General features: G+C 40.4%; 1 protein-coding gene across 1 annotated transcript in view; it reads left to right on the forward strand.

Moving 5' to 3' along the window:
- Nucleotides 1-6,630, forward strand: part of LOC138889324 (uncharacterized) — a 30,959-nt gene extending 24,329 nt beyond the window's left edge. The window contains exons 2-3 of the mRNA XM_070172617.1: nt 5,674-6,015; nt 6,070-6,630. Of these exons, the coding sequence (XP_070028718.1) occupies nt 5,674-6,015; nt 6,070-6,630 (903 nt within the window). The remainder of the gene's footprint in view (nt 1-5,673; nt 6,016-6,069) is intronic.
- Nucleotides 6,631-16,154: the final 9,524 nt, after the last annotated feature.

Here is a 16,154-nt window from a genome sequence, read left to right on the forward strand (position 1 = left end):
TAAAACCAGTAACACACCTAGATACCATGCATATAGGGACTTCTACTCGCAATTATGTCTGATAATCTAATTAGCCTAATAAGTTGACTTTATCTCAACAAGTTTACTTCTTAAAATTGGCCTTGTCAAACGATAACTCCTTAAAACTGGTCCTTTCATTATTGCTTTAATCCTGTTAGATATTCTGCCTACAGGTATTGAAAGGTTCTATTTCGAAAACTTGTCTGTTTCTGCATCAACATAGACGCAATTCTGCATATAGGCAAGCCTTAGGGCATTTTCAAAACTTGTATTTCTCTGAAGCTGTTTCTGTCACTCAACGTCTCTGAATTCTAATAAGATTTTAAAGAAGAGGTCCTAGGCAGCTAATAATGTTATGGCTTCTATATCTGAAAGTGGTTTCTTTCTGCATGATCACTTAGAAATCATGTTTTAGGACTTTGATTACTAAAGACCTTACTTGTGGTTGAGTCATGCTGCATGTATACTTGTTTGCGGAGGAAACTATGAGCCTTTTAATTGCCCCCATTTATGTGGAAGTCCTAAATGCTTTTTTGACTGTCGCCTTAGATCTTTTGCCTTCAAAACCTTAGGGGTGCATCTATAACCGCCTATAGTTAGAGTTCCTAAATCCTTCCAAGACTATTAAGAAGGGACGGGTAGCAGCACGCAATAGGAATCAGTGACCAACACTCGCTTTGCATGACCAATAAGGGTAAACATGGGATATAATGACTACGCGCTAATGTCACCTATAGACCTTTATCGATGAGTGTTTACCGGACATTGCGTGGGGAAATCCTATAGGATAAACAACCTAGGACCCCTCCCTACCCCAAACCTTCTCCTTGCTTAAAACCTTGTTTTGTAGAATTTGTTCAAACCTTTATTTCGCTACTTGAACTATCCAACGTGCTTTGCTTATTTGATTCAACTATTTGTATGGACTAATTTATAAATATAAGTTTGGTTGGGACCCACAGTTGTGGACCAATAGGGGTGCCTAACATCTTCCCCTCGAGGTTATCTCGAACCCTTACCCTAATCTCCGGTAATGCAAACCAGTCTAAGAGTTAATCACTCTAGGTGCCCTAACGCACCATAACCCGTTAGGTGGTGACTCTTCAAATACCCAATTCTCGAGAGGAAATGAGTCATTACACCCCATGAATGTTGAAACCCAGACCTCCCTCCACGAGGATGGGAAAAAGTGGGCGCGACATGCCACAAACTGGGACTAACATAGCACATAACCGTGCAATCAACTAATCAATAGTAGACTCCCCCACTTGGCTCGAAGCCATGGATCAAAACATACACAATAACCCATAATGCATATATTCTATTACTGACATAATACCATAGTGAGATTAAACTCAATCCTTCATAAGCTCGTGCAACACAGACCATCTAGTACTTCAAATCTTCTACAAATCTCGCATTCACTCTTGTAACAGTCAAGCCCACACTCTTAAGTGACCCAAATTTAAATTGCAACACACATATTTCACTTGTAAATGAGATCTTTCAATAGACAACATAAGGATCACACAAACTTCAGAACACCCGTAGGAGATAACCCACCGACTTCGCCTCAAACTAACATCTCTTTATACCCTTCCACCGTCATAAACATTACGCAGTCACTTAATCTTCCTGGGTCTGAACTCATATCACAACGTGAAATTTACCTTACTTCCCAACTAGGCAACATGAAAAGGTCCTTCAACCCGCCTACAACTCGGGCTATACATAGAATCACGATAGAAATCAAACACTGGATGGTTCTTACTATCCCTAAGCAGACCCTTCTTTTCTCGCTCAAATCATATGCACACATCTCGCAATCACATCATACTCATCACATAGATATCCAGTTATTACTTCCCATAATAGGGACACATCAGAACATATAGATCCAGAAACACGTGATCACGCAATCAATAGCTCAGGGCTCAAGCTATAGGCAAACATCTAGCCTCAAGTCTTCCAGACTGACCCAACCTCAACACACAGAGATCACATCTCGCCCCTCGATCAGGGAATCACAAGCCATCAATGCACATCTGGTACTGCACGCTCATGCGTGCATAAGAATGCGTGGAAGGAATTCAAATAATTACATTTCAAGTTGAATCAAGGACGCACGATAAGAATTCAAGAATGTGAAGTTTTTCCTAAAGGTTCTGCAGCCTCCCAAGGATAAGTACAGATGTCTCTGTACCGATCCGCGAGACTCTACTAAACCTGCTCATGACTCGTGAGACCTATGTAACCTAGGCTCTGATAACAACTTGTCACGACCCAAAATCCGAACCGGTCGTGATGGCACCTATCGTGAAACTAGGCCAGCCGACACAACTCCTGAATCTACCATTATTCAATAAAAGTTATTTTATACCATTTATTAATCAATAATCTCGTAATGTAAATTTAAAAGAAAAGTGCAGAATAATTACACAAGCGTGACATCGAGGTGTCACTAGTCATGAGCATCAACAAAAAAAAATCTGAATACAACGAAAAGTCAGAAAATGTACTAAATATAGTCTAATGGAAACAAGAGGAAGAAAAGATGTGTTGCGAACGCCGGGCAGCTACCTTTCTAAACACCGATGACTCTGCCTCTAAGCGATCAACACCTGCTACCGGGTTCAGAAATACCTGAATCTGCACACAAGGTGTAGGGAGTAATGTGAGTACTCCAACTCAGTAAGTAATAAAAGTAAATAAAGTTTGAGTAGTAAGAAATCACGTAAACCACATCATGGCACCACAAAGGATACCGCATGTTTCCAAAACAGGATACAAATCAAATTACCTCGTTCAACTCACATTTTGGGAAAAATCCTTTGAAGATTCCTTTCTAATAGTTTTTAGTATAAGTTTAGTAAAATTTATAGTGAAAGTGATAAAAATTATAATCGGCCCCTCGACCAAAACATAATTCGTATACAGCCCCTCGGGCAAATAGAAATTTATAACCATTTTGTAACTTAAAAATCTCGGTAGAAGTAATAAAGCCAAAGCAGTGATTAAATTATGAATACCTTGTAAAAACTTCAATTCAAAGGAAAGTTGTTTAAAAATATTTATTTAACATTTCAATAGAGGCTCAGTCTAAAGATGAGTGAAAGCGGTAATTAAATCAACATATTCAATAGAAACTCACTTTAAGGAGGAGCGAAACCAGTAAGTTCATAAATAGGCCCCTCAGGCAAAGTAGCACTCGTATACATGTATATATAGCCCCTCCGGCAAGCCTCTCAGTCACACATGACTCAACTCTTATCAATCAGCGCTCACACTCAGCACTCACACTCAATAGGTACCATATAATAACCGCTACGGCGTGCATCCCGATCCATATATCGTTGCGTCGTGCAGTCTGATCCATATATACAATCGACTGCGCCTACTGGCGGTGTGAAGACTCCGGAGGGGCTCCTACGACCCAAGCATTATATCGCTGTGGCGTGCAGCCCGATCCAACATATCGCTGTGGCGTGCAGCCCGATCCATATATCACTGCAGCGTGCAGCCCGATCTATATACATATATATATATATAATCCTCACAACCAGGCCCTCGGCCCCTCTCAGTCATTAACTTCACAATTAGACCCTCGGTCTATCTTAGTCATCAACCTCACAATTAGGCTTTCGGCCCCTCTCAGCCATCAACTTCACAAGTCACTCGGACTATCAGCAAAACAGGCGTTCAGCTCAAATATCATTTATAGTGCCAAAATTTAGTAAATAAGGCTGAGTTAGGAAAAATTACAAAAATGCAGCATGACTGAGTACAATTATTAAGTCAGAACAGTGAGGAAAAGTAGTAAAAGTCCGATAAGGGTCCAAAACAGTTGGCATGAGGCCCAAACATAGCATTTAGCCACAAACATGATGATAACAAACAATTTTCATTTAAATACGCAGTTAAACAGTCATACGGGACGGACTAAGTCACAATCCCTACTGGTGTACGACCCCACACTCGTCATCTAGCGTGTGCGTCACCTCAAAATAGCACTACGATGTGAAATTCGGTATTTCAAACCCTCAGTACAGCATTTCCAAGCATTACTTACCTCTATCCTGTCCAAACTCTAGCCTGCGGTGCCTTTGCCTCTCAAATCAGTCTCCAATTGCTCCGAATCTAACCAAAATCAGTTCCACATCATTAATACACGCTAAAGGACCAAAGCCCAAGCGAAAATAATCAAATTAACTTAAAAATCCTGAAATTGGCCAAACCTGGCCCCTGGGCCCACGTCTCGGAATCCTATAAAAATCACATTAATAGAATCCTCATTCTCCCACGATTCTATACATATCAAGAACATCAAAATTGAACCTCAAATGGCCTCTCAAATCCCCAATTCAACTCTCCAATTTGTCTTCAAATTTTCATCCCAATTTCCCAAATTAAATGATAAAAATTTAGATAAAATCATGGTATTTAACCAAATGTGGGTGAAGAACACTTACCCCAATCCATTCTCTGAAAATCCCCTCCAAAATCATCTTCTCCCGAGCTCCAAAGCTCCAAAAATGCAAAAATGGCCGAAATCTTGAAATAGAGTACTTTATAAAGCTGCCCAGGCTTCCTCTATCGCGAACGCGCAACGACCATCGTGTATGCGATGAAGAAAAATATCGGCTCCCAAAATGCTCAACGTATTCGCAACACAAGCCACGCAAACGTGATACCTACTGGGGACATAACTACGCGAACGGGAAGAACACAGCATCACAACATCGCGAACGCGACACCCAAAGCGCGAATGCGAAGAACAGAATTCACCGCCTGAGAGAACACCCTTCGCTAATGCGATTCCCTAACCGCGAACATGAGTCCCTAACTGCGAACGCGAAGAACAAATCGTCTGCAACAAAAACCAGCAAAAACTGCCAAGTCCAAAGTCCAAAATTGATCTGTTAACCACCCGAAACTCACCCGAGGACGTCGGGACCTCAACCAAACATGCTCACATATCCCATAATCGTCATTCAAACTTGTTCCAACCTTCGGGACGCTCAAAATAATATCAAAACATCAAATCATCATCGGATTCAAGCCTAAGAATTCCAAAAACTTCCAAATTCCGAATTCGATCAAAAAGTCTATCAAACATTGTCCGAATGACCTAAAATTTTGCACGCACATCAAAAATGACACAGCGAACCTACTCCAACTTCTGGAATTCCATTCTGACCCCTATATCAAAATCTTACCTATCAACCGGAAAATGCCAAAAATCTCAATTTTTGCCAATTCACAGACCTCTAAAATACATTCTGATCATGCTCCTAATCCCAAATCACCTAACCGAGCTAACCAAATCATAAAATTCCAATCCAAGATCATATACTAACAAGTCAAAACTTGGTCAAACCTTTTAAATTTTAAGCTACAAACTAAAAACTACTCTTCCAAATTCATTCTGATTACCCTGAAAACCAAAATTGGCGATTTACATAAGTCATAATACATCACATGGGGCTAGTCATGCTCGATAACTAGCGAGCGAAGTGCAAAAGTCCAAAACGACCAATCAGGTCGTTACATGAAGCCATTCCTAGAAACAAGCTAGTGAGGAAAATCCTCAGTATTCTGCCTAGCCCTTGGGAAAGCAAGGTGAATGTTATTACTGAATCGAAGGACTTGCAGGAGCTGACCATAAAAGAGCTAGTTGGAAATCTGAAGACCTACGAGATAAAGAAGAAGATAGACAGTGAAAGAAAAGAACCAAAGAAAGAAAAGAGCTTGGTACTCAAAGCTGACAACAATGACTCAAGTGAGGAAGACAGTGACATGGCTTACTTAACCTACAGATTTCAGAAGATGGTCAGAAGAAATGGAGAAATTCTAAAAAAGGGCAGCTCCAGCAAACCAAAAAACTGTGATCTCTATCATAAGTGTGGAAAGCCTGGACACTTCATCAAAGACTGTCCTCTCTTGAAGCAAGAATTCTCCAAGAACAACCCTGAAAAGGCAGCTAAGCGGAACTCGGTTCCTTTTAAGGACTTCAAAAGAAAGAGATCTTCTGACAATGTGATGAAGTAGGCTCTTGCAGCATGGGGATATTCCTCTGGTGAATCTGAAGATGAAACTGATGCTGGTGATAGTTCCACGATGGCAGTTGAAGTCAAGGAAAATGAATATGACTCAACTCTTGCCTTGATGGCCCAATCATATGATGATGAAGACAATGACAACAAGGAAGTAAATGTCAGGGATGTTCAGAGAAATCTAAAATCCTACTCTTCTAAGAAACTCATGTCTTTAGCTAGTGTATTGATTGATGCCTATCATAGTCTTGTGGAGGATAGGGATTCCTTAACCTTAGAACTAGGAGAAGTTCAACAAACTAGAGATGACTTAGTAGTTGTAGTTATTGACCATAAGGAAACCATTGAAAACTTCAAAGAAGAAACAAATGATCTCTTGGTAGTAATTGCAAACCTAAGGGAAACAATAGAGAGACTAGAGACTAATTCAAAACTTGGAAATTCTGAAAAAGGAAAAGAGATAGCCAGTGAGGAGCATATTAGACTTGAAAATAAGTTGAAAGCTGTGAAAACTAGGATGTGTGTTGAAACTGAGAAACAAGCACCTCCAAACTGATATGGAAAGAGTAAAAAATGATCTTGAAAAGTCGTTAAAGTGGACCTGGTCCTCGGAAGCTATCACTGCCATGTACACTAATAATGGTGGAAATAGGCAGGGAATAGGGTTCCAAAGGGAGAAAACTCCTTACAACCCTCACAGCAAATATGTCATTGTTTCTGATAACTGGCTTTGTACCCACTGTAGGAACAATGGTCACTTCAAAGAAAATTGCTAGGCCAGGGTTCAATCTGTTCAGAAAAACAAAGTGTTTGCTGAAAAAGTGACTACAAAAGAGGGACCAGGTTCCACTCACAAAAAGCGTACATTGCCTGCATGGACTAAAAGAGCTCTTATTCATCCTCTTGTCTACTACAAGGGACCCAAACTTGCTTGGGTTCCTAAAACTAACTCCTGATCTTCTTGTGCAGGCAACAGTGAAAGGAAGCGGTCAACATGGTTCATGGATAGTGGGTGTTCAAAGCACATGACTGGGAACACCATGGACTTTCTTTCACTAAAATCCCTGCAAGGAGGGAGTATATCCTTTGGAAATGGGAAAAAGGGGTACATTCTTGGAGTTGGAAAAGTCGGGAAGTCACTCACTCATTGTATTGAAAATGTGTACTATGTCAATGGCCTTAAGTACAGTCTCTTGAGTGTCTCTTAGATCTATGATAAAGGAAACAATGTGGAATTCTTGTCCAAGATATGTACAGTTACTGATCTGATAACTGGTGAAGTGGTACTTATGGCCAAAAGATACAAGAACATCTATGTTGCTGATTTTGAGTCCTTACAAAGTGGTGATCTGAGTTGTCTAAAAGCTGTTGATAATGATGTTGAACTGTGGCATAGAAGACTGGGTCACGCAAGCTTTTCTCTTTTGAACAAACTAATTCAGAAGGACCTGGTCCATGGTCTGCCCATGTCAAAATTCAAGGTGGAAAAAAAATCTGTGATGCCTGTGCTAGAGGAAAACATGTGAAGTCCTCTTTTAAGTCTAAAAGGGATGTGAGCACCTCAAAGACACTAGAGCTTTTGCATATGGACCTATGTGGTCCTATGAGAGTGCAAAGCAGAGAAGGAAAAAGATATATCTTTGTGATAGTGGATGACTACTCCAGATTCACATGGACTATGTTTCTTAGAACTAAAGATGAAACCTTTGAGGTGTTCGTGTCCTTTGTGAAGAAAATTCAGGTGAAGATGGAGTCTAGAGTCGCATGCATTAGGTCAGATCATGGAACAGAATTTGATAATGCCAAATTCGATGAGTTCTGTAATGAAAATGGCATCACCCACAACTTCTCATCTCCCAGAACTCCTCAGCAAAATAGAATAGTAGAAAGGAAGAACAGAACTCTAGAAGAGATGGCAAGAACAATGCTAATCGACAGTAGAATTGCAAAGAACTTCTGGGATGAAGCGGTCAACACTGCCTGCTACTTGGTGAACAGGTGCATGATCAGATCCCTCCTGAACAAAACCTCATATGAGATGTTGAATGGAAGGAAACCCAAGCTGACTCACCTAAGAACATTTTGGTGCAAATGCTATGTTCTCAACAATGGAAAGGATCAGCTTGGAAAATTCGATGCCAAGAGTGATGAAGGAATATTTCTGGGCTACTCTTCTCAAAGCAAAGCATACAAGATATATAATAAGCGGACTCAATGTGTTGAGGAAAGTGTTCATTTTATTTTTGATGAGTCTTATCCATCTTGTGAGAAGAATACTGAAGAAGATAAAGATGGAGAACCCTTACTAGTCCCTGGTGAAGTCATTGACATGGCAAATAGAAAGGCAGATATGATGAGTCAAGTAAAAGAGCTAAGTGAAGACAATAATATCTCATCTTCAATGGAACCAGGTACTTTAATTACCACCACTAAATTTGAAGAAAGAGTGGTTGATGCAGTTCAGGGTACTCCACTAGCACCTGAGAGAAGAACTCAGGAAAACCAGTCAAATGTACCCACATTCTCTCTAAATGAACCTCGGACGCTAAGAGAAACAAAAGCTCTCTTCCTCTTGACAACATAATTACCCCTCTAGATTCCGGAGTACAAACCAGGTCAAAAGCCAGAAATTTACTTGCCTTCTCAGCCTTTCTCTCCCAAATAGAACCCAAGAATATCAAGGAAGCCTTGAAAGGTGCAGATTGGATTACAGGCATGCAAGACGAGTTATATCAATTTGAAAGGAACAATGTCTGGCACCTGGTACCCAGACCCTCAGATCGAACCATTATAGGAACCAGGTGGGTATTCAGGAAAAAGCTTGATGAACATGGGAATACCATAAGGAACAAGGCAAGGCTAGTGGTTCAAGGCTACAATCAAAAGGAAGGGATTGACTATGATGAAACATTTGCTCTGGTCACTCGCATAGAAGCTATTAGAATTCTAATCACTTTTGCATCTCATATGTAATTCACCTTGTTCCAAATGGATGTCAAAAGTATATTTCTAAATGAACTTCTTAAGGAAGAAGGCTATAGAAAGCAACCTCCAGAGTTTGAATGTCATGAACACCCTAAATATGTGTTTAAACTGGACAAAACATTGTATGGGCTAAAGCAGGTAGGGGCGGGCATCGGTCGGTTCGGTTCGGTTATGAATATTATCGGTTTAGCATATCGGTTATCGGTTTACAAATTTGATAAACCGATAACCGAACCAATAAGATATCGGTTAATCGGTTATCGATTATTATCGGTTTGGTTATCGGTTTACCCGATAAGATAACTCAATCTAGAGTTAAGCAAAAAAGAAAAGACAATTCACTGGAGTTAAGCAAAAAAAGAGAAGAATTCACATATAGTATACTAAAGACTTACGCTAGGAGTAACTAGTAAGGTCTATGAAGAATGAAGATGAAGCAACTGAAGAGTGGGGTTGAGAAAAAATAGGAGATAATGAACTAAAGCCCTAGCATTTATATATACTTAAGGATAAAGTCATAATTTTATTAATTCTTTTTGGGTTATCGATTAACCCATTAATAAAATTGGAAAACCGAGGCCCGAACTGATAACCCAATAATAAAAAAATTCTAAACCGTTACTGAACCATTAACCCAATAATCCGATACCAATAAACAATTAACGGTTCGGATTATCGGTTTTCATCGATATATGCCCAGCCCTAGAAGCAGGCTCCTCGAGCTTGGTATGAAAGGCTATCAAAGTTCCTCTTGGAAAATAGCTTTAAAAGAGGAAAAATTGACAACACCCTGTTTCTAAAGAAACGGGGAAGGAACCTGCTCATCATTCAGGTCTATGTTGATGATATCATTTTTTGGGCAATAGCTGATTCTCTGTGTGAAGAATGTGCAAAACTCATGGGAAGTGAGTTTGAAATGAGTATGATGGGGGAACTGAACTTCTTCTTAGGTCTTCAAGTAAATTAATCCCCAAAGGGTACATTTATTTGTCAGAAAAAATACATCAAGGAGCTCTTGAAGAGGTTTGACATGGAAGCATCAAAGGTGATAGACACTCCCATTGCCACGGCCACTCGACTGGACATGGATAAAACTGGGACTCCTGTGAATCAAACCATGTATAGAGGCATTATTGGGTCTCTTCTCTATCTTACTGCCAGTAGACCTGATATTATCTTCGGTGTGGGGCTATGTGCAAGGTTTCAATCAAATCCCAAGGAATCTCATTTGAAGGCAGCCAAAAGAAGTCTGAGATATCTTAAATGAACACAGGACCTGGTTCTTTATTATCCCTTAGGTAACAGTTTTAATCTCACTGGATATGTTGATGTAGACTATGCAGGTTATCTAGTGGACAGGAAAAGCACTTCTGGAATGGCTCACTTCCTAGGCTCATATCTCATCTCTTGGGGCATAAGAAAGCAAAACTCAGTGGGTCTTTCAAAAGCTGAAGCAGAATATGTAGCAGCAACATCTTGTTGTGCACAACTTTTATGGATTAAGCAACAATTGGAGGACTTTGGGGTACTCACTGAGAGTGTTCCCCTTCTATGTGATAAAACCAGTGCACTCAACATGGCCAATAATCTAGTTCAACACAAAAGGACCAAGCATATTGATGTGAGGCATCACTTTCTGAGGGACAATGTGGAGAAAGGGTTGATATGTATGAAGTTCTGTAGCACAGAAGACCAAAGTACAGACATTTTCACCAAGGCTTTAAGTAGGGAACACTTTGAAAGAAACAGAGTGAAGTTGGGCTTTTAAAGCCAATTTGAGAACCTGATTCCTCATTGTTGGCTATGAAAATCACCTTCAAGAAAAACTAGTTAAAAGTGTTTTCTAGCCGTATCCAACTCACTTCAATACCATTGCAGGTAAACACGCATGATGAGTATAGAAGTCGTAGATGCAGTGCATGGATGATAAACGAGGATTAATATTTTTAAATAACAGGTCAAGAACCTGGTTCTTGTACCAAAGGTTAGTAGTTCTGTGCAGTCTTTAATACACGTCTTAAAAAGGTACAAAACACAACTACCGTGTCATCTAACTTTTCAGATCCTGTTGTCACTTCTCTTCACTTAAAATCGTTCCATCTCCCTCTGAAATGTTGCATTTCTCCACGCCCAACCGCCGTTTCAGAACTGGTGTCTATCTCTCTCTTAATAATTATCCATTCTTAATAAAAAAACTCCTCTGTTCTCCATAAACCATAAGTCCTCTATTAGAACTTCCCAAAGCACCATCGCTCCATCTTTCCAATGACTGATACAAACTCCGACCTCTCTGCCTCAGTCATACCTGTTACTGAAAAACCTATGGAGTCCTCCGCCCTACTAAGCCTTTTTTAACCACTCTTACCCTTCCTGCTAAAATCACACCTCACCCAGATTCCCCATATCTCTCTATTTCAAAAACCCCTAAAATTGTTGATTCATCCTCTCCATCTTCTAAGGTTCCCACTAATCAAAGACCAAGTGGAGAACAAGGTCAAAACCATAAGGTCACAGAGGGTTCCACCAGTATTGCTATCAATTGGTAGCAGTAGTCCCGATTGAGGAAGAAAATGTTGTAATTGTCTTTGTGGTGTCTGTTGATGGTGTACTGCATGAGATCATCTCTCAGAAAAATGAGGTACAAGGAATGGGGACAAAGGGTCCATTGTAACTGTTGAAGGCATTGTACTAGTAGATACTACTAGGCCCTCACATGAGGAACCTGATCTCTCTCCAGAGGACCCAGGTCAGGGTTCTTATTCCCAGAATAGTTCTGCTCCTGCATTTGCTGCTGTGCCGTTGGAAATACAGGCACCTGAGATGAGGTCCAGTGATGAGTAGGATCTAGATAATCTGGCTCTCGATGCGTTCATAATTAAGCGAAGGGTGGTGTCCACTCCCGAGTCTTCCACTAAGCGAACCACTACCAGGTTGCAAGCTAAAGTGGCCTACGACTCTGCCCTTCAAAAGAGCAGAAAAGATAGTAAGAAGAAAAGGAGGAAGCTGGTGAAAGATGGTGTGTCCGTAAGTGATAAGGCAATATCTGTGGTAGAGGTGGAAGAGGAAACACCAGATAAACCTGGTTCACTGGGTAGACGGTCTTAGAAAAAGAAACAGCCTTCTTTAGTAGAGAAGGTTTCAACCTCTAGCTCCAAGTTGAAGGATGTTGTGAGTGAGTTCTCGATCTGATGAGGATGTGTTAGTCAAAACCAAGGGAAAAGAAAAATCAAGTGGTGGGAAGTCCAGCAAACGAAAGTTTGAAATTGTTTAGGAACCTGGTCCGTGAAGAGGATGAGAAGTGAAGTCAGCCTTAGCTCAGAACGCCTGACGCACCAAAAAGTTCTGTTGGGTCGTACGTTTGACCCAGCAATCTCTGAAATGGCTGGTATGCGATAAATTTTTGAAATGGTTGAGTTTCAATGATGGGCGCATCTATTCCAAATAGATGCACCTAAGGCACATAGGATGAGGTACAAAGCTTCTTTGCTAGCCTCTTTCCCATTGAGACAGACCACATCTGTGCTTTGGTGAATGGAGTAGATATCGTGTTCGATGTAAAGTTGCTTGGAGAAATTCTTAAAGTTCCTACAGCTGATGTGTCTAGTGTAAAGGATGTGTGTCAGTTTAACTTTAGAAATGTCGTGGTAAAAGATAATGCAAACTAGAAGGGGACTAGATCCATAAGAAAGCGTTACTCCCTGTCTATTAGCTGATGTTCGAATTGGTAAACAAAGTTCTATTGCCTCGAGCTGAGAGGAGGTCATAGACTTCTAAGTATGACCTGCTCTTGATGGAGCAACTGGATAGCTTTACTCCTGTGAGCTTGCCTGCTATTATGATTGAACACATGCAAAAGGTCGCCATCTTCAAAGATGGTAATCATGGCCTTCCCTACGGGTTCTTGCTTACGCGAGTGTTTAAATTCTTTGAGGTGCCACTGGGGCCAGGCAAGGTGGGGACTAAGAAGCAGACTTTCTTACAAACAACATTGGAAAATGCGAGTGAATAGAAAAGAATGGGGGGCTAGGAAGTACATCAACCATCTCACAGCTTATTAATGCTCAAAACAGTGCAGCTGAGGAGATTCGTCGGTTGAAGGCTAGGAATACTATCCTAGAAGGTCAGCAAGCCCAAGGGGTTCTGGCGTCAAATGATGAAGTAGCTCGTTTGACAAAAGAAAATGCTGATCTCAAGGTGCAAGTAGAGAACCTGAAAGCATAACTTCTCAATGAGCAAAAGTCAGCCAATGCCCGAATAGACCTTGTTCTCCAAACACTTGTTGCAGCTTCCGAGCCCTCAACTCCTAGTTCCCCCTAAGTACCCCTTCAGTGAAATGTTCTTTTAAGTTTTTTTTTTGTTTGGCAGATGTTTTTTTTTTTTGATGTGGTTGGGGTGAAACAATACTTCTCCCATCCTAACAGTCCAATGTTGCCTTTACTTTTTTAAGCCAAGGCATATTAAAGTTTATTAATATCAAATCTATCCTCTTTTATCATCTCATTGCTTAAATTCTATGTTTCTTTGCTCTATCATGTTGTGTGCACATATGTGGCATGAGTTAGCTTGGGTAGATTTTTTTCTGCTATTTATCTGATTGTGTCTTTTAATGATGCTAAAAGGGGGAATAAAGTCAGGGGGAACACATATATGTGTCATAAGTTCCTGTTGCTTTATCTGGATAAGTATGATCAAACAGGAAGGAAGGCATAAAGTTAGGGGGAACTTATGCTTTATCTGGTTCATCTTGCTCTAAATAACAACGTTATCTGTTTAAGTTTGTCATCATCAAAAAGGAGAAAATTGATAGGTTTTTCAATGTCTTTGACTTATGTTTTAATGATCTAACAAACTTTGTTAAGAACCAGATAGGGAACCTAACATACTTGGGCTGGACTACAAGTTAATAGATTTCAGATCAAATGTGAACTAGCTTTAGGGGATAGAAAACCAAACAAGGACCTGATACCCTTGTTGTTCCCTCATAGCAGTACGAGGTCAATGGGACATAGCTGGAAGATGTGACTGCCTACACTGTTTTTGCCTGCACTGCACTACTTCCAGTGCCCACTTATTCCTTGACCAACTAAAGTGCTTACATCATTTCAAGTGATGTCATCAAGGTTTATCAACAATGAGTTTATATCAAAACATCACTTGAACACTTCTATTTCTCATTCAAGCCTTTTGCAAAACAGAGAAATCAATTCTCACGAGCTTGAAGAACAAAGTTAAACGCTACTACGGACCAGTTCCTAAAGTTCATATTTTGTTGTCCTTAGTTGAGTTGTAACTTTGAGATTATTCTTATTGTATCTCCTAAACTGCTTAGCCAGAAGCATTAATTAGGAATCCTCTTGTAAAATCCGTAAACTCTCTGAGTTTATATTGTGACTAGGTTAAGTCATAAGTTAAAGTCTTTGTCACTAGAGAATGACAAAGTGGCTTGTGGTGAGAGTATCACAAGTTAGTCAAAGTCTTTGTAACTAGAGAGTCACAAAGTGGCTTGTGGTGAGAGTACCACAAGTTAGTTGAGTTGAATCCTTTGTAATAGAGTTATTACAAAGTGGCTTGTAATAGGTTTTTACAAGTTAGTAAAGTTGAAAGACTACAGGTGTAGGTCGTGGTTTTTATTCCCTTGAGTTGGGATTGTCTCACTTACTTACAGTTTTACTAGCATTCTCAGCATAACCTCATAGAGGACCAGGTAATCTACTGTTTGGTGGACTCATACAAACTAATAATAACTAAGTCGGCGCCCACTATCCCCATCTCGTACCGGACGAGCATCAGCAACCGTCGATGCCTTTGGAGGGTCAGCAAAATGCCCATCCTAGTCTTGTGAGGTAAAGGTCGTGCCCGCAATCGACAATGGAGATGATGGGGTCACCTGCAAAGTCCCTGGAGTAAGCCCCAGACTAAACGATGGGATATCACTAAGATCAGGGTGGTCACCCGAGCCCAAACCTAATATACAATTTGGACGTAAAATTTAAGGTATATATTTATGATGTATGTTATAATAAAGAGAGTATTTGACTATGTTTTCACCTGCAGCAGCGGCATAAATCCTGCAATGTCTTGCTGGGTGACCATGCATGCCCGACACATCTGCCGGTACAAGTAACCAAGAACAACATCACCCCAGCTATATTGACGTAAATCATCTAGCCGCTCAAGATGATGAAGAAATCTCAAGCTGACTAGGTTTTCTGAAGTGTTCGGGAATACCTCCAAACATAAGTAGCAGCAGTGACCTCGTGTACTGATTAATATGAAGATCCGGTGTATCATGAGTAATGTCATCATGCATGGCCTCCAAATGCAGCCGTATGGGCGTCAATGCAAGACGACTAGCCCCAACCAATGCACCCTCATCCTCTGGCCAGAAACCGGTGAGCCGCTGCAACGTCTCCCGATAATGATCTCCTGTATAATCTCTCATGGCTTGCGGCAAAGCAACAGGAAGTCCATCAACCGGCAGCCCATACAGAACCTCCACGTCCTACATCATGATAGTAGCCTTGCCAATGGGCAAATTGAATGTGTGCATCTCTAGTCTCCACTGCTCTATCAAAGCAGTGATCAACGACCAATTCAGCTGCAGCCGGCCGATCTTAATGATCCTATAACCCGTATCTTGCAAGTGTCTGACTATATGGGGATGGAGCTGGCGGTCCTTAAAAAAATCCCACATATATCTACTCTACTAGAACGTAAAGCCTGGGCCAATAACTGCCCCTCTCATATGTAGGAAGACATATGCTCGGCCAGTAGCTGTAGTAGCTCTAGGGAGGCAGGTCCGGGATGCAAAGGCGCAACCTCCATGACAACTACTGTAAATTGAACAAAATTAATTACATTATTTTTCTTTTCCATTACTTAAATATATTGCAATACCTTAAATATTAAATTTTATTCGATATTTTTACTATATTGTTAATTAGGTTGATACATTTTTAATATTATAATTTTATATTTTATATGTATGTTAGTTTTATTATTTTATATATCTTTTAGTTATCAACCTATTTTTTACTATACAAGATTTATTATTAAATATTCATATTTTGGTTCCGGACACAATATTTGAGGCCC

Source organism: Nicotiana sylvestris, chromosome 4 (assembly GCF_000393655.2).
Source record: "Nicotiana sylvestris chromosome 4, ASM39365v2, whole genome shotgun sequence".
Taxonomy (NCBI): Eukaryota; Viridiplantae; Streptophyta; class Magnoliopsida; order Solanales; family Solanaceae; genus Nicotiana; species Nicotiana sylvestris.